Raw genomic sequence first — 21,200 nt, forward strand, 5'->3', positions numbered from 1 at the left:
CTCTTGAAGCCCATATTTTAAATTATTGGTTTTATTGTAAACAATAAATGTATGCCAATCAACTTAATAAAGCTGTCAAGTTATTTTTCTGCCTCTTCATTTACAGACAAGGAAACAATTGAAGAGTCTGATTTGCACATTTGAATCTCATCCTTAATTCTGTCTCTGCCAGGACATCAGATTGCAACGTGCCATACCTCATTAATGCCTGGGGTAATCGTAGGTGCAGCAATAAAAACAACAAAAGGAGCAAACTCTGCAGTTCTCAGGACCTTCAATGCCTAGGGGGAAAAAAATCAGATGCTTTAGAGGAAACCTCCAACAATCAATGTGAAGTAAGTTTAGTCACACAAGAAACAAATTCATGACCTACCAATGCTGGATTTGTTATTAACTGAATTGGAGTCAAGACCTTAGTAATACAGACACTTATCTTTTTCTATTATTTTGTATTTTTGGTGGTCAAAACATGTATTTATCCTTAATTAAAGAGAGTTTATGATACAGTAAAAGCTTTAGCATTTTCAGAGTGCTTCTCCCCATACAGTCTCAAAGAGTGTGAAATTCTGTTTACAGTTAAACTGAATGATGAAATGCCATGTAAAAAAAAAAAAGCAATTATGCCATAAACAGGGAAAAGAGCCAACTGTGTTTTAGAATATTGATTATAAATTTTATTATTATAAAATATTTTTAAAAAACATGAAAATGTGATGTGAGAGGTTTAAAGTGTTTAAAAATTGCGCATAGCACTAAATGCAGTAAACACAGCTCCAATCTCCTTAACCAAATCTGTGCAAAAGAGTTCTCATTGAAGAGCTGCCTTAATGAACTGAGTGACACAGAGCTGCCATATGTGACACTGTCACAGATCTGGGCTCCTCTGAAGTGCAGGACAGTGGGTTCAACACCTCAGCTGAACTCAGAGAGATGGACAAGGTAAAGTCAGGCTGCTAAAGGTCACTCTGGTTTTGCTCTTTCCATTTCCTCTCTTCTCCAAAGCTTTTTCTTTTTGAAGAAACCAATAAAACAAACCCCCCCACAGTCCACCCTTTCCTGGAGCTGGAAGGTTTTCATCTCTGCTGTCACCAACAGGAATCACCTCTGCCAACCTGCTCCAAAAAAGAGAAAACCCCGTAACTGAAATGTAAGAAAACCCATAAGAGTGCTCAAGGGAGAACAGGCAAGTGGTTTAAGACAGCCAGGAATAAATCCACAAAGAGCTTGGCCTCAGTGAGCTGAGACAGATGAATGAGGAAGCTGGTTAGCAAAGTGGCTCGCTGGACACGAGCTGGAGGAAATGTGGCAAAGGCAGCTGTTACCAAATATATTCTAACAAAGATTAAAATCTCTTCTGAGAATTGTACAGCTCTAGAATTATGCATATTGAAAAAGTTCATCAGGAGAGTTTGCTGTTAACAGCTGCTCCATTTGAACTAACTATAAATGCTGCTCTCCCTGAACACTGTTAAATGTGGGATTTTATTTTTAAGAACATCACCACACCATCATACTCTTAACTGTATTAAATAATTTAGTCAGGTATCTCATTTCTGTTGTGAAATTCTTAGAAAAATTTGAACTTCCTGAATCCATTCACAAAGAAGAAACAAGTCATCAAATTTAAGTAGATAACACTGGTCACAATTTTGTCCTTCCTCCCATTTCCTTCCATCTGCTAGAATAATATAAACATCACAATAGTCTATATTCATGTTGATTCACTTAACAAAATATATAAACAGATCCCTGTGAATTGAAAGTAATGACTACACAGATGTTTCAAAGGAAATGTATCAGAATATTCCACAGAGTTTCTACAATGAATAAATAAACTATTAGTGTTTCTTGAGAGACTGATTTTTCTTTCTCCTTTGTGTTCTTTTAACCATATGATTACTAGAATTCCACAGATTTATATCCTGGTGGTCCAAGGACTTTTGTTTCACATCACTTTAAGCAGCACTTACCTAGTGTGCAATCAAAAAAAACATTTAAATGAAACAAAGTTGAAGGATTTGTGATAAGTCCCATTTTTATACACTTCTAATTAGTTACCTGAGGTTCTACATCAAGTATTGCAATTAGTCCCTGCTCATGGATCTTTCGTATTGTTTCCAGTTTTGTCCCATACATTGCATCCTCATGGCTGCCATATTCCAAATATTCATTGTTTGATATATCCTGCATCATTTGGTCATGTGATACAAAGTAGTAATTTTTGCCATTTTCTTCATCTTTCTTTGGAGGTCTGGTTGTGTCTGAAAATACAGAATATTTTAGTACAGAAGCAATATTAAGGTTATGTATGGCTTCTTTTGTCTGTTTGTTTATCAATAGTTATTCACTGAACTGAACCTGTCAAATCACACATAGAGCAATGAAGTATGAGGCAGTTAGAATGACAGGCACTGGGAAAAGCAGGAGTTTGAGGGATATGTTCTGGGAAAAGCAGCAATAGAGTCCCTAGGGTCTACTGAACTTAAGATGCTCATATTTCTCCTAAATCCTCTTCTGTCCTAAAAGCATTTCCTTTTTTTTTTTTATATAAGTTTTTATGAGGTTTTTATGACTGTGAAAAGGATAAGTCTAAAAAGCAGTTTAAAATTCTGATTACCTGTGGTCAAGAGAGGTAAAAGCTACTTAGGAATAAATAACATACTTTTTGAATATTGCTTCTACAGACTTATGTGGTAAGAGAAGTACGGCCTACTAATCTTTAGAATTAACTGCCATTGTGTGTGACCTGATATTTTTGATCTGGTTTTCAGTCTGCAGGTAATTTCTTCATAAAGCATTCTTTCAAACTCCTCACCCAATTTAAGGCCCATTTCAAAAGTTACCTATTACACCATGGTTTTATAAAGGGATGCAGAAAATGCATCTTCTTAGTCTTACAGAATCAGTGAAACAATTTCAGTGCTTCCACAGAGCAGGAACCTAAGGCATGTTCACCATGGTATAGATGAGTCCATTTTAAAAGCATCTGCAAATAAAACCACTAGTTTCTGTGAAGAAAATTAAATGAGTGTCACTTGTGAACCATGTATGGCGTTTCTGAGGTCAGTCTGAAATAAAGTGGACAGGTAGGTGCTGGATGCTCTTGTTTTGGTGTGCTTAGCTTGAAGAAAAATGATGCATCTCCAAGAGACCATGGAATGGGATCTGCAGTTCCTGCAGGGTATTGATTGTCATGAAGGGAAAACACCTCTGTGCTCTTCATAACAACCCACTGGGGTAAGCAGTGAAATTGATTGTGTTTTCTTTTACTTAGTGCCATCTCTGGAACCTTGAAACTATTTTAGTGCAATACCAGCCCTTAAGACTTGGATGTGTAAAGTAATTAAAACACTACAGGCTCATATTTCTTCTCATGAGAATTATACACAGTTAAAAATGAACATTCATTTTAAATTAACAAACATTTGGGGTAGAGAGAAGTATGTCTAACAAGAAGTTTTGTGAAAAATAAGGAGTATTTGATGCAAAGTGGTGTTACTTTCCACCCTGCCCGTTGACAAAGCAAAAGAACCACACCCAGCCCTACACAGCTCCCACCTTCAAGGCAGGATTTGTCTCAGCTGAGCTGAACACTGGCAGTAGAACAAGGGGGGAGCTGTCAAGGAGGACACAAACAATTGTGCAGCACATTGAACCCTGCTACTTACGAGGAATGGGGTAAGCAAATCTGTCCGGGTGTTTTGTGATGAGTGTGTTTTTTATGTGTCTTCTTCCGACACCATGGGCACCTGAGCCACAACACAAAAAAATCATTTAGAAATATTCCACCAGAAAGGCTTCAAAGCTATGATGCTATGTTCAGAAAAATTACTGAAAATTACCTAGTAGGACTAGTGTTTTCCTTTTGAATGCTGGCAGCTTTACTACTTCTTCATATGTGACGAGATCTAATTGATCAAACACTAAAACACAAAAGAAAGCCCCAGAGGATAAGAAAAAAAGGCATATGAAGGGTGACAACTAATTCTGCTACAAATTAGAATTTTATCAAGATTTAGATTTATAATACAAAGTAACATATTATGGAAAATAAAACCATTCATTCCTTATGCAATTTTAACAAGAGTGTTCATTTAAAAACTGTTAAGAGCAGTAACAAAGCTCCCGAGATGCTCAGCAAAGTTTGCATGTCCTTTCATGCAGTGCTCAGCAGACCACAAAAATCAGCTAGAACAGCATGCCATTAACATTTGCATTCCTAAGAAATAGCAATACTAAAGAAAAATTTGTGGACAGTGACCGACATGAATACAATATGAGAACATCTATTTACACTGAATATAGGGATACTTTCATAATAATGTTTTAACAAGATCTGTGAGAAATGCACAGTGTTAATACTTTGTGGTATTTATTCTTTCAAACCACACCATTTACTTGTAATTAGAGTTCTCTTTAAACACACGTGCTAATTAAACTGACATGCTTTTAAAACTTATGACAGGATGAAGAATTCTAATGAAAAGTGATGGCATTACAGAAAAGAACCCCCACCATATTTAGGGAAAAATTGTAAAAGTATTATTTCAGATATAATTTCAACTGCAGTTGAAATTGGATGAATTCCATCATGCCCATCAATCTGTTGTCAATTGTCAGAGAATATAGTGATTGACAAATCAAGTTTTGTTCATTAATAACAGCTTATCCCTCCTGTGCCCAGCAACACATCATCTCTGGTAACTCCTGCTGAATTCTAATGACAGAAGCAGCCAGGAGGCAGTTATTTATATTTGTAAAGATTGCAGCAACCAGCAATGGTGGAGCAGAACAACGAACAAGAGTTTTCAGTTCTGTATTTTTGCACGCTATGAAAAGGAGGCTGGAGAGATTCCATCCAAACTGTGGAATTCTCTCTGAGTGTTTCCAAGTCCTAAGTGGTGTATCCACCTCAGCTGTATCCAATCCATCTTTTAGGATGAGTGTGGATATCTCTCAGTTTTTCAATTTGATGGTAGTCTTTTTACCTGAGAAAGTCCAATGGCTTCAATTTGGTGAAACTACAGATCAGCCAATTGACATACCCAATTCTTTATGTCATTGAAAAGATACAGGTATAAAAACTTCCTAGTCCATTTGAAGCATTTTGAATTTCATCCTAAAGAAGAATCTCTTTCAACCTTTCCCCAAATACTACAAGCAAGAATTTAGTCATATTTTTCTTCCATTCCACAATGGAATTCTTACTCTTGTCCTTTTTGCAACTTCACAGTATTTAAACAAATAAATAATACATTTCATAGTAAAGATCTACAACACACTAAACAGCTTTACCATGCTAACGACCTAAGCCTGTAAGAGTCTTTTTCCATTGAAAAATTATAATTAAAAAAGAAATCAATCCCTTATTTTCTTCTTGAACAAAACCACATTATGTTAGATACAAACAACAGGAATAAACACTAGAAAAGACACATATTACTTCATCACAAAGTAGAAGCATGGAGAAGATGTGTCTCAGTCTACATGGATTTAACTAATGATTGTGGGGTTCCCAAATGTGAAATAAAAATGATTAATTTCTTAATATACAAAGATAGGAAGAATACAGGACACACTTAAAGGCTGAACTTTAATGCTTCTGTGTTACTAGCTGATAAAAGAAAAGGAGTTCTTGAAAGGAAACAGTAAGAAGCAAATAAAGAGGCATTGTCACTTGACAGGTTACTTACATGCACAGAGGCCATTGGGAGTAAGACAGCATGAAAAATGTACAGGGGTCATTGAGATATGGCTTGTAATATATTAGTAAAATAAAAAGTATATGCACAAAATAAACTTTACCATGCAATAGTCTAAACACAAGGCAAATAAATTACATTAAGAAATGATAAACATATTTTATAAAAGCTTGGCAATTTTCTACATTATGCATAATATGGAGCATAGTTCTGGTATGTTCTGCTCTTTTCTGAAGCCCTGCAATAACTTTTCAGCAAAATAAATGAAAAATGTATCTGGATATCACTGCAGCATATCTCTAGAGCATTTATAAAAATGTCAGTGAATCTAATAATGGAAAAGATATTTCATTTTTTCTGTGGTATTTGGTTTAAAACTGACTTTATACTGATAAAACACATGATCATGAAATTGCCTAATACTCTAATATGAAGCATGGAGGAAAGAACAAGAGGATTACATTTTTCTTGCAAAGAAGAATGTATTTGCTTCTACTTATAAAAAGTAACTGAAATAATCTCCTGTTTACTTCACAAACTACATCTGATTTGCAGAATAATCTCATTTCTACTTCCAGTAATATCCCAATATACCACACCAGCTCTCAAATCATCAGCTGGCCACACAAATCTGAGTTGACTATGAATTATTTTACTGGGTCATTTCTCAGCACCCCAGTTCAGTCTCACCCCTAAGTGAAAAATAACACACCAGTCCAAACAGATCACACACTGCTGATCAATTTATTTTATTTTATACTAGGACATAAGAGAAATAAATTCTAATTTCCTTTAAGAGCAACATTTTGACCATGATTATACTTGTTTTGCATCCAGCAGAAGAAAAGATCTGGTTTTTACTATGAAACAGGAGCACTGAAAGGTTGCAAGGGCCAGTGTTGCCATATTTCTGACCAGCAACCCTGGATGTGACAGAGCACTTCAGAGAATGTGAATTCAGTGCCACCTCAGTTAAACCTGAACTCACATCAGCATTAAAGCAACGCAGAATATTCATATACTGAATATCCTATATTTGGTGTCATTCCCTGGAATATTACTGGCATTACCTTCAGTACCTCAGGGACACTAAGATCAATAACATTTCTACAAGAAATCTGATTTCAAATTGTGCTTACATTAACTTTTTGACTTAGGGGAAAGGGGAAGCTATATTCTGAAGGGAACAGTTTCTTTTATGGTCATTATAATAATTTTTAATGTTGGTATATCTAATTCTTGGCAAACACCTGCTCTGATACAAAGCAAATAAAGATTTAACACTGCTGGTGAAGGCAGGTGAACTGTGTGAATCCAAGTGCCATCAACTTACTCTGAAATGTCCCACGATATCAATACTGCAAAATTTACATTCCTTTCAGGAATTTAAATGACAGAAAATCTTTGAGCTAGCTCTGCTCCCACAGTACTGCCAGCTCCTCCTCCTTGCCTGGCTGTCCCTCCTTTAGCTCACTCCCTTGTAGCAGGCCCTGCTTACTCACATGGACATTTTTAGTTCTGTATTTGCACTGAGAGATGCATTAAGAAATGCATCTGCCCTAAAGAAAAAAAATCCATGTTTTTTTGAGTTGTTCTTAATCCAGCTCACAGCATGGCCATAAGGGAAGGGATGAGCAAGGCTGTGGGAATGTGTGCTGGGAGCAATTAATATCAGTATTGTGAAAGGCGTTGGCTCATAAAATCCAGTTTACTCTCAACAGATTTTGTTATAATTATTAAAATGTGGTTGAGTGCTACTGTAAGGGGGAAACATTAGAACAAGCAGGGTGTTACAGCAGCAAAAGGAAGGAACCTACTTAAAGCTTGCAGTCTCTGCTTTTGAGAGCTTTCAGGGTAACAAATAGTTTTATATTCACCTGTAAACATCTTAAATGCAACAGTGAATTTAAAGAGTATAAACAACAATTACTGTCTTAGAACTTAGGCTTTCTTAGAATTTACTACCAAATTACTTTTAAGGAAACACATATTTTGTAATAGTGACACATTATGAGCTCTGATACTGCACACATTGTGCAGGTAAAGAGAAATACATGAAAACATGGATTTATAATGTTTAATTACTGTGTTCAAGAATGCAACTGAAAAAATCCCCCAGAAATTAATGTAATATAGAATACTTGCATTACACTGCTTGGACAGGTATCTATTCTGATTCTAATAAAAATCTCTGCAAGTCTCTCAGGAGACCACAACAACATAAGCATCACAGAATGTGCTATCAAAGCAGGAGCAACAAAAAAGCATTGAAAAGCAGTTTCAGCACATGAAGTATTTTATATTAAAAGAAGAAAAGAAGCAAATTCAGCTCATAAATGACGGGGTCTGTCTTCTTTACTACTAAAACGAATGAATTTTGCTTGATAAGGATCTCTTACTCTACACTTCTACAATTTTCTAAAACAATTCATTTTTTCAGCAGTCTAAAAGAGAAGCCCCAAACTCAGGATTCAGGCAGAAATCAGTGCAAGGAGGATAAACCTCCACAGATGGTTCTATTTGGTAACTGTAAATAGCACACTGACTATGCAATGGCTCTTATTCCACTTCCAGCTGTAGCACTTCAACAAAAATGCTCTTTCATGGTGTTTTCACATATGTAATCCGTAACTATAAATACATATTAACAAGGATGCCACAGAATAGTCTTTTGTAGAGCACAGTACAGTTATATATGTTGCAAAAATCATATCCTGTTTGTTTCTAATGCTGCTTTAAACATAAACCCCCAAACAACCTAAGCCTCTATCAGGATATACTATGATGCACTGCTTTTCTGGCAGCTTGCCTCTCACTGACTAATCTCCATGCTTAAATAGCAAAGAACAAGCAGAATAATGTTGGTGTAATTAGAATTTTACTTATATTTTCCTAATTAACTCATTAGGTTTATACAATAGCACCAGCTGAACAATTTATGGCAAGGCTTAAACTGAAAAAAATGTAACCTGTTACAGATACCTGCATTTTTTGTTCATACCTGCATTGTGCTTTGCCAAATATTTGTCTTTGTACTGCTTTTTTTTCTTTCCAAACCAAGTACAGCTGGCCTGTTGCTCCTGTTTGGTCTTCTCCATGGCAATACAAGCAACTCGCCTGACATAAGGAGGAGAAAAAACATTTTCTGTTGCAATCAAGGATCTTTAAAAAGCTGCACAGAATGAATTAGAAAAGCATGACTTTTTTATAGAAAACAAGTACAGTAAAACTTTTAAAAACATTTTTTTAATGACTTCAAAGAACAGATATACAGGGGTATTTTGATGTAAGAATATTTTCTTAGAGGTAGGTGATGGAAGCTCATAAATGAAGTGAACATGGGAGGAAGGGCAGCTGCTGGAATGAATCCAGACCACTCTGCAGCAGATCAGAATGGAAGAGCACATGGTCTGGAAAGACCACCATGGTCTAAATCACTCCAGAGCAAGTGGTGCTGTGCTGGGGGACTCTTTGGAAGTTGATCTCTAGGGTGCAGCACTGCAAGGACCCTGCTGCAATGTGCACCTGTGCTCCCTTACATCAGGGCTTGCACAGAGCTCAGGAGGTGGAACTAAAGTCTTGTCTGCCTTTGTCTCCTGGCAAAATCTCCCCTACCCAGCCCAGGAGGCACAGGAGCAGTGCACAACTCCAGCTCTTTTACACAGCAAATCCTGTATGAAGTGGTTTGGGCTAGATCTTCCAAGGCCCAGGACTCACTTGCTAGAATTTGTGCTGATACATTTAAAATGCTTTCTGAACAGCTCCTGCAAGAGGCTGTTTAAAGGCTCTTCATTGCTCAGGGCCACTGCTCTTCACTGAACCTGCCATAGTCACTGTGATTTTATTCTGCTTTTTGACATTCATATGAAAAATGATAAGGAAAGAAAACTCTAAAACTCCCTCAATGACCTTGTTGCTTGAAAAGTTCCTAAAACCCTATTCCTGCAGCACTTGCATGTAAACAGTACTAATGAAACCCTTTATTAGAAGCTGAAAGAGAAATTAATTTGACCCTCTTATATAACCAATTTGCATGTAGCCATCTGCAATCCTACGTTCCTACAGTATACCAGAAAACACAATGTTCATTAACACAGGAATTATTTTTTATATAATCACATGTGAAATTGCATGTAACCCTTACTGCTATGCATACATGAGAAAAAAAAAATCAAACCACAAAAATGGAATCAATATACAGACTTAGGAAAAAAAAAAAAAATTCGAAGGTTAGATATACAACAATGAAAAGTAGGAAAGACAGAAATAAAATCAAAACTAAGTTAATTTTTTTAGAAAACGTAAGTCATACCATTCCTGAAGTTCAGGAGAAGGAATAAGACCTGCAGTACCATTTTTTGAGTTCTCAAGTTTACCCTGCCACCAGTTATGATCATCTTTGCTAATGATTTGGATAATATCACCAACTCGGAATCTGATGCCAGCTTCTTTGCAAGGAATGAGGTCATCCTTTGCTGGATCATATTCAAATTGTGCTCTTACATAGATCTAGAAAAAAAAGAGTTTATAAGAGACACTGCAGTATCATCACTGCTATTCATGGCATTCAGAGTAACAGGTGAAAATCTGATCTGTGAATGCAGCTACACGTATTGGTTGCAACAAGCAAAGAAAGAAACAAAAAAGGAAGGTGCCAAAGCATAAGTGATAGCTGAAAATGAAAATGCCCCCTCCAGCAAATGATGGAGACATATGATGCTATTTCAAAAGCTCATGTTTTCTACATTCTATAGAACCTGAACAGCAAAAATGTAATAAGCTCATGGAGTCCCTCAAAGAGTTATTAACTATCACAAATCATTCCAGAACACAAGCCAGCACCTTACAACTCAATCTATAATGTATTTTCCAACTGAAGTCCCATGGTATGTTTTAAAACTTTCTTTGACAGGAAATTTTACTGGACACTATAAAGGACTTTGGCTTAATTTGTGGTCTTTAGAATGAGAATTTTAAAGATTAAAGACATTAAAAAAAATCTTTTTTAGGAAGTTCTGTATTGGACTTATCACAGAGTTACTCAAGAGGAATGTGGAAATTCTCTATATGGGTTTTTCAGTAGAAGTCTACTCCTATGTAAATAAAACTCATGATTTGAACATGTTATTCTCTAAAGAACATGAACAGAAAGAATCCAGACTGACTTCACAATTTAAAATATTATACCAATACTTTCCTTGTGTGCTACTGAGGTCTCAACCCTAGAAAATAAAAATAGAAGTGATACCCAGTTTTGGTTGCTAATTGGAACCCTGATGCACCCAAGAATCTTAAAATCAACATGAAGTGCCATGCCCTAGATGGATAATTTCTACAGTTCATGAATGTCAAACATCACCCTGCAGCATCTCAGCCAGCCTTGTATACATACTGCTGATTTTCTTACTAAAAATGGACTAGATTTAAAAATCCCCAACAATTACACTGCAAACTAATATCCTTCTTAGAAACTGTAACAATCACTTCAGCTCTGCTCAAATTCTGCTCCAGTAATAGCTGCAACTATGCAGTGTTAGCACTATTCATGGCACTTAAAAAAGCAATCCAATCTGCACCTCGACATACAAATAAATTAACTTAAAATGGCTAATCACTTTTCTCTTGTATCTGATGTATTTTTATTGGTTTGTAGTGAGAGCATCAGATGATAAGACCACTACAGAACTCAAATTTTAATAGATTAAATCTGACCTTTGTTCTGCTGTGCATTGAATTTTAAAAAGCAACCCAACTTATTTTAATTACTTGAGAAATAGGATATTTTGAAACCAATTATGTTTACTTAGTAATTTGTTTTTCATGAAGTAATCAATATTGAGCCAATTCCTTATTTTGCCTGAAGCTTATTCACACAGGTCTAAAAACATCAGCAGTATTTTTACTATCTAGAAACTTCCCTACTTTTCAAGTCCCTGCTTCAGTTTGAGCCATTATCCACCATATACTGGCAGCTCATGGAACATTACAGACTTCCTGACACATAAAAATATATCTATTAGTCAAGCCCTTACTGTTTTCAAGGATGACAAGAAAAATATGCTGGTTCAATGGAAAAAAATCAGGTAATTATAAATGGTGTAAGAGAAACACCATTATTTCGATATTGCCTTGAACAGTTTCTTCTTCTGGGGAAAAAACCCCATGAGGACCAAATGAAAACCTAATATAAATGTCTGGAAGGTGTTTCATGGAGCCTCTCCAGGTTTACATTCAGGCAGCTTCAGAAGATAATGGAAAACTGAAAGAATCATAGCTTTAAAAATGGGAAGTGAAGTAAGAGCAAAACCATTCTTGTAACAGAAGTTAAAGCCAACTCAGCCAGGCATCAGTATAAAAAGATTCTCAAAGACAAGAGTTCATGTTGCTGATTGACTTCTTGAATGGAATTGCAAGAGCTATTATGAAAATTCCTGGCAGAGAAGGAGGCTAAGTACACAGTTAAAAATTCAGAGGTAGATTCTGGAAAGACTATGAATAACTGAAGCAGTAACTGGAGATGAATCACAAATCAGTTGATGGTATGTGCTCACTTGGAGGCTGCAGAAAAAGAACAAAAAAATCTTAAAATTGCAAAAAGAAAGATAGGGAATCCTCTGAGAAGCCCCACATGCTTTCTTGGAATTTTCTGGAGAGGGAAGATCTTTGGTTTGTGCTGATTTGCAGAACCACCAGGTCACAGAAACAAAGTTAATGGAGGTTATTGAAAATGGGACTAAGGACTGAAATTTTAAGAGACCATCTTCAGATTTATCAAGCCTTAACAGAAACTATCCTTAATGTTTTTCTTTGTAAATATTTTTTAATGTTAATAACTAGTTTTAGATAAACTCAAGCTTTACGATCGTTGTCAGCAAAATATTTTAGAGTTTTAGACACCTGCCCTACTTGTCTCCATTCCAGCTAAAACAGAAATTTGAGTTTTCCTCTAAGATTAAAACCTGAACAGGTCACTGCACAACAGGAAGTCTATTAATGCATTCTGAACTAAATGAACATCTCCAATTAAATTCTCAGTGAATTTGTAACTCTCACACATGTGGACACATGAAAAAAAAAAAAGCTATTTTTGAATTAGATACAAACAAATGAGTTAAAAGAAAAATGAAAAAAATGGAACAAATTTTTCAAGCTTAAATGTTTTAGTCCAGCACATACAGAATATGAGTGGGGAACAGGTAAGCAGGGATGTTTGCTAGCAGCTAAGTTTACAAAAATTCCCATGGAGGATATCTATTCACCTGTCGTCCTTTTGGTTGTGTTGTCGATGGCAAGTCCTGCAGAATAAAGTCAACCCAGGAGAAGAAATTTTCATTTTACTTTTTAAGGGTACATAAACACTGTTAGTGATTCATACTACATTACAGTAAAATGGTAAGTTAGACAAAAGTATATAGCATTGACCCATGTTTAGAAATAACTTTTTTCTTAAAGAAAAATCAAACCCAGGCTGTTTAGCAGCAAGCTGAAGAAAGCAGGTAAAAAGTTTAAGCAGATAGAGAATGTGCTTTTTAATAAATAATTCAGCATCTTCAACACAAAAGCACCACCAAGTGAAAGAGGCTCTTTATGTGAATGCCTTTTCCATTTAAGTATAAAGTTTTGCTTTTAAAAGAGAGAGGCTATTATAAATGTTAAAAAACCTATGGTTAAAAATGCATAATGTGATCAGTTGTGCTGAGAATTAGGATTCTAACTACTTTCTTGTTATAAATTTAATTTAATTCACAAAAAATCCTAAATTTTTCATTCACACAATTATTTTTCATTCTACTAATTAATAAGCAGTTTATCTTGTGGCAAATAATGTCTAAGTTGCAATTTTTATCAATAGTTAAAGAAATAGTTGGTTTTGGGGTTTTTTTTTGTTTGTTTTTAGCTAGTCCCATGAACTCATGTTATTGACAGCACTCACTGAAGAAACTTGTGTGTAGTTACTACATTGGTCCAAACAACAACGAATGATAAACAACACGAATTTTAACACCAATGTATTTTAGGAAGAACAGGAGATCGACAGCACCTTTCTACCTGAATACATACAAAACAGAAGTACTTTGTGTTAAAGATGTGATGGTAATAGCTTGGTTTGTAGTGCAGTTTAAAGCCACTTCCTTTTGCTTTCCATATCCAGGCAAGGCTCATGTTTCACACAGTATGTGCACGTACCACGACAGCAGAGAGCACACCAATTCCTTAACTCAGATAGCGGAAACCAGTACACGTTCCAGAGGGCTCTCAAACACAAAACTTAAAAAAAAAAAAGAATCTATAAAATGTCTTGGGATACCAACTGCACAGTTACTCTCTTCCTTCAAACTCTGCTTCTGAAGTTCAGGATGGAAATAAAAACTTCCACTTTAAACCTATGCTCAGTTTTGAGGAAAGTGCTGACAATGATTTAAGGATGACTGAAGTGTCACAGTACAGTTATTAACATTTAATTCACTGTATGGCTTTTAATGAGAAGAACACGTTGGAAAAAGCCCTTAAAAAAAAAAAAAAAAGAAAAAAATGGGGAGTTACATATGCAATAACCTGGGTTCTCTCAGCAGGACAATATTTTCCACTGACCACACGATAAGTATAACAGTAATGGCAGATGAGCACCAACAAAACTTTCACACTTTCTCTGTGTGGAACTGGAAATCTTACCGAAACAGAATTGTTAGTGCTGCTATGACCATTAGCGGGGGACTGTCTGGATGTAGAGGGGGAATCTCTCTGAAATAAGACACAAGGTTCATTAACAACACAACACTATCACAGGAACACAGAAATATTTCAAAGAACAGTTACATCCACAGCCTTATAACCATTTGCTTAGCTGCTTCATTTGTGAAAGCTTCCACACTACAAACTCTATAAAGCTGAAAAGCTTTTCCACAGCTTGGGATCCAGGTTTGACATTTTGATTTATCTGAGGTAATAATTATTTTTATGTTGCCTTCAGCTTTTTAATAACTGGGACTTCAGAGATCTTACGTGGCTGACAATGCTACCAGCCCTCATCATACACCAGTCTTGGTTAAAGCACCTGAAATTATACTCTGAACAGTACTTGGAATAGAATGAGGCCCATATCCTGTTTTAAAGATGTTTTTGAGTATTTTTTCATCTTTGTGGTGGTTGTCAGTCTCTACTGAGCAAGATGAATCTCCCTGCAGTGCCTCACACACACTGAGGCTGGGACCTGAGGAGAAAGCTGGATTCTCCCTCTTCCCTTCTCATTCATTTTACAGCACAAATGAGGGTTTTCCTCCAACATTCTTATGGGCTTCAAAGTATCAAACCTTGCCAAAATACAGCACTTAAAAAAAGCCAATTCCCTTGACCCAGACTACCAGTGTGGCCCTACACTTCAGTGCAGAGACAGCAGACACAGGGAGCACACTGGGAAATTCTACAGGAAGGAGAACAGGAATTCCGTTGGGTTTTTCAGAGCAATCTTTTTCACATGCCATTTTGACTGCATAATGCTTAATTTTGCCAGGTCAGATAATTGAGCCATCTCTTCTGAAAATAAAATAATCCACTCACACATTGTAAAAAAAAAAAAAAAAAAAAAAATCCTTTTAACCCACAGGAATTCTGGAATATAATATTCCATGTCAAAGGTCATCTTAGGAATATCTGGTCATTTTCTATAACATCAAGGACAGCAGAGAAAAAGGGCTAAAACAGCTTTCTGAGCAAAGTTAACCCTGTTATATTTTATCAATACAAGTCCCTTTTGTGAATAATGAAAAACCTGGAGCTAAACTGTTCTTGCAACACTTATCAGGGATTAATGCCACATACATAAGAACCAAACTTGTCTTCCACAAGTATTTGCAATGTGTAACAGACTGGGGGAAATCAGCTCTAACTCGAATTACAAAATCACTCCAGCACAAATTTAAAATATTCAAATGAGAGCAAATAAACCATTCATTAATGAAAAAAATATTTTAAAAATTAAAAAAACCCCAAAACCCTAAAGGAATGAGTATTCTTTTCTTTTCCCCTTTTGTGTATGGATCATCAGCATCACCTTTATCAAATTGTAACCAGAAGAACTTTTTTCAAAAGATCAAGTTCTTCCTTGCTTTATAAAGAGATTTTATGCTTGCTCTGCAATTCTGTCCCTGCTATTTTCTCACTTTCAAGAGGTGAAAAATAAATTTTAACTTTTTTTTTTTAAATATGGTTTGTTATGATCTGTTGTCAGTGATGGTTTAGCAAGGGAGCAAGGAAAAGCTTTGGAAACTGATGCAAGCACCGAAATCATTTGGAAAAAAACAAATTTAGAGAATGCCACTATTTCTGGACTGTCTTGAATGATTCTGCCTTTGAAGGAAATTTTCTTGTTTTGAGAATGTTTTGATTTGTATTCCTCCAATAATTCCCAATACAAGACAGCATATTATTCAAAGCAAATGTTCATCATAACACATTGAGGAAAATATATATTTTCAGTGCTATTGGTGATTTCAGTACTGTCAGAAATAATCTCACAAGTTAGGCAAGAGACATTTTTTTATGTATGACTTTTACATAATTAGGCTGTTCTGTCAGAATTTCAAAGGCATTTAGATTCTTAATTTTCTAGGGACAAGTCTTTCAAAAAATACCAGACTCAAAAGTTAGGAGGAAAAAAACTGTATTACGAACAATCTAATGAGACAAATCAATGAGCACAGAAATCCTTGCAGAATAACAGGGCTGCTTAGGACTGGCCTGGAAAAATTCAGTTTTGGTTATGAGTTTGTTTTTCCAGTAAATCAGTACAAGCCCTCCTTTTCCTGGGAATAGGGGCAGAAAAACACTTGGAGGATCCAATGATTCTGAGTAATGTAGAAAGGTTATTATAACCATATTTTAGTAAACTTGACTGTCTGGACTTCCCATCCTTCTCCAGACCCAAGACAAAAAAACCAGAAACCTTTGGGGTCATCACTCTTCAGCTGAAGAACCATGGAGCCTCAGAGGAAACAATCACAATTATTTCCAAATGATGGCAAACCCAGCTTCCTGTTGATTCCCTATTTTTAGGTGTGATCTATGAATGCTAAACTAATATATTTGAGATGCAAACCTATTCAGAAGAACTAAATTATATCTAATAAATATGAACTAATCAGATTAGATACTGACAAAAACGGGTGGATCGACATTGTTACCAGATATAAGAAAAGAAACTCAAACAAGAAAACCAACAAAACCAAAACCTCCAACTAAACCAGACAGACTTTTCCAAAATTCTGACAATACTTTAATATTTCTGTCTTGCTCAAGGAACATGTCTGTCGTTATTTTTAATACAAATTTAAAAACAATTTAAAACAATAAAAGCTCCTGATGTTTAAGCACTAATGGAAACTATGGAAGATAAAGGAAAAAATCCATGGTGATTACCACCAGGCTTCTAAAATCTCATATACATAAAGGCTTTTCTTCTTAATGAAAAAACTTAAAAGAGTTTCACAAAGGCAATATGAAACATAAAGAATGTTTATAAGGATTTTTTTTTTTGTTTAAAGAAAAAAGAAGAGGAAAAAAAAGTACTTCTCTTACCATTCTCACGTATCTGACACTATAAAAAGTTACTTTGGGTGTTGTGTCAGTACAAAGAAAAGAATGTAAATGTAGCCAGAGCAAAATGCTTACTCACTGGGATAAAACTGAAACACACAGATGGTGTCCACAGCCATCAGCCATAAGAAGGATGTGTTGCAATAGTTACTTAAGTTCATGTTTATGTAAATCTGCAATTTTTCTGGTATCTGATGAAGAGAACAACACCCTGGCCCCCTGTTATCTAAATACGTGTGTTAACTCAGGTCATTTGCCATGCCAGTGACTAAACAGGTTACCTCACACCAGATCAGCTGATCCAATTTTTACACGAGGGAATTCAAAAGTATTATGTCTTCAAGCAAGGTCTGCTCCATGAAATAGAAGGTCTGGTAACTGAATGGAAGGCATGGGTGCAGGAAAAGCTACAAATGCCTAAAAAACCTGAAATTATTCAGCTGAGATTTTGCAAACTTCCTAGTGACCCTAAATTACATAGTGTAGGAAGAAGACTTCCCTATATATATGCAGAAATGGCTCAATATGTAGAAAATAGCACTTATATTAAATGACTATAATAGAAGACAAATATGGCAAGTGAAATTCGCATCCCAGTTATTAAAAAAGAAACATTCTGTGCCCCCTCACCTTTGTGAAGGCCTAAGGTGGTAAATAAAAGGCACATCATCTCTGATTCTACTAATATGCATTTTTTTCTTATTCAAGATTAACAAGATGTTTTGCAATCCAATTATGTGATCTTGGTAGGAGCCTCAAAGCCTCCAGTCCTCAATTCTGTTTTATATTCCTCTTCTCAAAAAACTACAGTACATGAGCACCAGCCCATGACTGAAGGAGGGGGGAAACCAAACAAGGACTGATATGTTGCCAAAAAATAATTTAACTAGGAAGATTATACTAGTGAAGACCCAATATCTCTCTATTTATCCTGCTGGAGGGCACGAGAAGCAAAAGTTCTCTGTTAGTAATATCAGTCAACATTGATTTTTAGCCTTTTATCAATGGTTAAGGATTTAATTAATTTTCTGAATCACCTTCCTGAAAAATTCTGTGAAAAAAATTCTCTGTGTACCAAAAGATTAGTGATGCTTTAAAAGGATGATTTAAGAACACTGGGGCTTTTGTGTACACCTGTAACTGATGAAAATCAAGCCAAAGCCTTAATGTGGCCGAGCAGGTGAAAAGGACTCATCCATCTCTGACTTAATGAATGCTAAATGCTACAAAATGGGATAATTAGACAGGGTTTCTTTTTCTCTTTGATCACACATTTCTAGTTTAGCCACTTTTTTCCAAAGGAATGCAGGAGTCTATTTTCCATTCTTCTGTGAAATAGTCATGAAAAGCCTAAGGACAGAAAGCTAAAGAAAAGAGATTACCTGCTAGTACTAAAATGACAACTAAAACTATTAATTTAAAGTTGTATGCTGAGTTTTTCCAAATAGTAATCTTCCCAGCAAGTCAGCAGTTTCACCAGTTTCTATATTTCAATACTGGGAAGTGAGGTATCTTTTATTATTACTCCTCTTTGCAGCACAGAAGTCAATACATTAATTTGTCAGCATCCTGCAATTTTTTTAACAGCCTTTGCCTTTCAAGAAAAAATTTTGGTTTCATATTTATTTTAAGGAAATTTGCCTCATGGATGAAAATCTGTCAAACCTTCTACCTCTAAAACATTTTAGTTTTTGTTGAATTCTACTAGAGGTGCCGAAGGCAACCAAAAAGCAGTAATTTTTCCCCTTGCAAAACAGATTGCTCTGACAACCACAATAGCAGTTTCTGTGTATTCTAGCATCTGCTGAGCCATAGGAACAATTAGGGTGAAATCACAGATCTAATTAAGATAAGGTGCTTGACTTCAGCAGGGGCTGTGATTTCACTGGGGAGCTCTAATTCGGGAGCTGCTTGCGCAGTTCAGCGTGGCTCGGAGAGATTGGCACCATCCACACGCTGCAAATGCCACCTGTGTGCTCACACTGGACAGGGGCTCTCAGGTAGCCATTCCAGACAATTTAATTCCCTTCAGTTGCAATCTGGAATGTAACTTTGTGAGCAGAAGGGAATTAAACGCTGCTGTGCAAAAGCTGTAATACCAAGTTTCTAGTTCAGCAACAACTCAAAATCTGTTTTTCTTCTGTAGTGACAACGACCATTTTTTCATGGAAACATAATATTAAGCCACATGTAACTGTTACACACGACCATCACAAATTTACCTCAACAGGGTTATACAGAAATGGGTTTTTCAATTAACCCTTAACAGCCCAAAGCAGCAATATAATGTTTAAAGCCTAAAAAAGAGGAGGATCACTCCTCAGCCTAGGAACTTTAATAGGCTTACTGAAGTATGAGCTTTAATGGTCATATTTAAAGGGGCTTCTTAAATGCATAAGTTGAGGATCCCCTTTCCTATTTTTTTTCTCCTTTAATAGGCTGTAAAGAGTTAGTTAAGGTGCTGATGAGATGAATATGAAGGCAGGGCTGAGTAGGTAGGTGAGACCTACTCATGTTCCGTTATCTTTGTTGTAAAATTGGTGTGCGATCTAACAGGACAGGCAGAAACAATTTCCCAGAAAGCAGGAACATTCAGCCATCAGCAGGCAGTTAGTTACAGGACTGAGGAAGAAAGGGGATGGCTCATTAAATTCATTACCTCACAGGATGAAGACTGCGTGCGATAACTTGGCACAATCTTGAAGGTAATACTTCCACGCATTTCCCTCTGTGAAAAAAGAAGCATTTTGAGACTAACACTGAACAGAAAATCTCCAAATTGTTAATGCGAGAAAGGGGAACATCATAGTTCAAGCATGAAAAGCTCAAATGCTATGTTGTCATATACCTATGAACAAACATTCAAATTGTCCTCATTAATCTCAAGGATGAACATGCATTACCAGTTTGTTCACCTGAGCAGGTTTTGAATGCCTAAAATCCAGAATTGTATTTTTATGTGAGAGATTCAGAAATGCATAGGTTTCTTCCATGTCAACCTTTTCTTTGTAGCTATATTCTTGTCATCTACAGTCTTTTCTGCCAAAGTAGCATTTTCTTCCCTTTCATCATACATATTAAATAGCAAAACTGTATTCAGTTTCTGAAAAAGCTGCATTTTACTGTCCTGAAGGTAGGAATTTCAAAAACAATCTTTCATCAAAACAGAACATGGGGTCTGCCGCTTTGCATTTACTATTGTTATAAATATTCTTATACAAGTAGTAACTCCAGAATAGCAGCAGAATGTGACAACATATTTTCTTAAAAGGCAATCTGAATACTTATGAATTCCACATAGCTGATAACTGCAGGACTCGATCTAGGTAGAAATGTGAGCAGATCACTTCAAGAGATCTCAGAGTTTCTCCCCTTTCTCTCTTTGGCTGGCTTACTGTGACCCCAAAATAATTCTATTTCCCTTGAAGCTTGTCTAGGATTAGTGATACCATCCAAGATGTCAAGGTTAGTGCTGCACACAGGAAACTTAACAAGTGTTATGGAAATATCAAACAAAATCTACTAGCAAGGTCAAAGGTGGAGTTTTCCTGGAAAAAGACAAAGTAATGTTTTTTAGATTTGTAACTTCAGTAACTGTGAGTACAACTGTTATAAACTGAAAGAACTTTTTGTTGCATGGACATGTAATCTATCAAGAACACAAGAAAAAGGGGAAATTAGAACAAAATTACACAAAAATTTTGATTAAATAAGACAAGCACTTTTATAGAGGATATGAAGAAGACTTCAGGCACTTACAAGCATTTTTTGTAGCTGTTCTACAGTTTGATTTGCCACACTGATTCCGTTTATTTCTCTGATTTCATCCCCTACATGTAGCGTACCTGCAGAGTTAACAAACACACAATCACCTCAGGACACGGTTTACAAATTGAAATAATTATA

General features: G+C 35.9%; 1 protein-coding gene across 11 annotated transcripts in view; it reads right to left on the reverse strand.

Moving 5' to 3' along the window:
• Positions 1-21,200, reverse strand: part of CASK (calcium/calmodulin dependent serine protein kinase) — a 185,411-nt gene that overhangs the window by 9,125 nt on the left and 155,086 nt on the right. For 3 of the 11 annotated variants that reach the window (XM_077781672.1, XM_031507817.2, XM_077781678.1), the window contains 10 exons: positions 21,054-21,139; positions 19,954-20,022; positions 14,376-14,444; positions 12,962-12,997; positions 10,015-10,211; positions 8,704-8,819; positions 3,843-3,923; positions 3,669-3,749; positions 2,059-2,261; positions 198-281 (listed from right to left, as the gene is read on the reverse strand). In XM_077781672.1, the coding sequence (XP_077637798.1) occupies positions 198-281; positions 2,059-2,261; positions 3,669-3,749; positions 3,843-3,923; positions 8,704-8,819; positions 10,015-10,211; positions 12,962-12,997; positions 14,376-14,444; positions 19,954-20,022; positions 21,054-21,139 (1,022 nt within the window). The remainder of the gene's footprint in view (positions 1-197; positions 282-2,058; positions 2,262-3,668; positions 3,750-3,842; positions 3,924-8,703; positions 8,820-10,014; positions 10,212-12,961; positions 12,998-14,375; positions 14,445-19,953; positions 20,023-21,053; positions 21,140-21,200) is intronic. The other 8 variants (XM_031507871.2, XM_077781675.1, XM_031507837.2 and 5 more) reach the window with 7 other exon arrangements.

This window comes from Lonchura striata, chromosome 2 (assembly GCF_046129695.1).
Source record: "Lonchura striata isolate bLonStr1 chromosome 2, bLonStr1.mat, whole genome shotgun sequence".
NCBI classification, from domain to species: domain Eukaryota; kingdom Metazoa; phylum Chordata; class Aves; order Passeriformes; family Estrildidae; genus Lonchura; species Lonchura striata.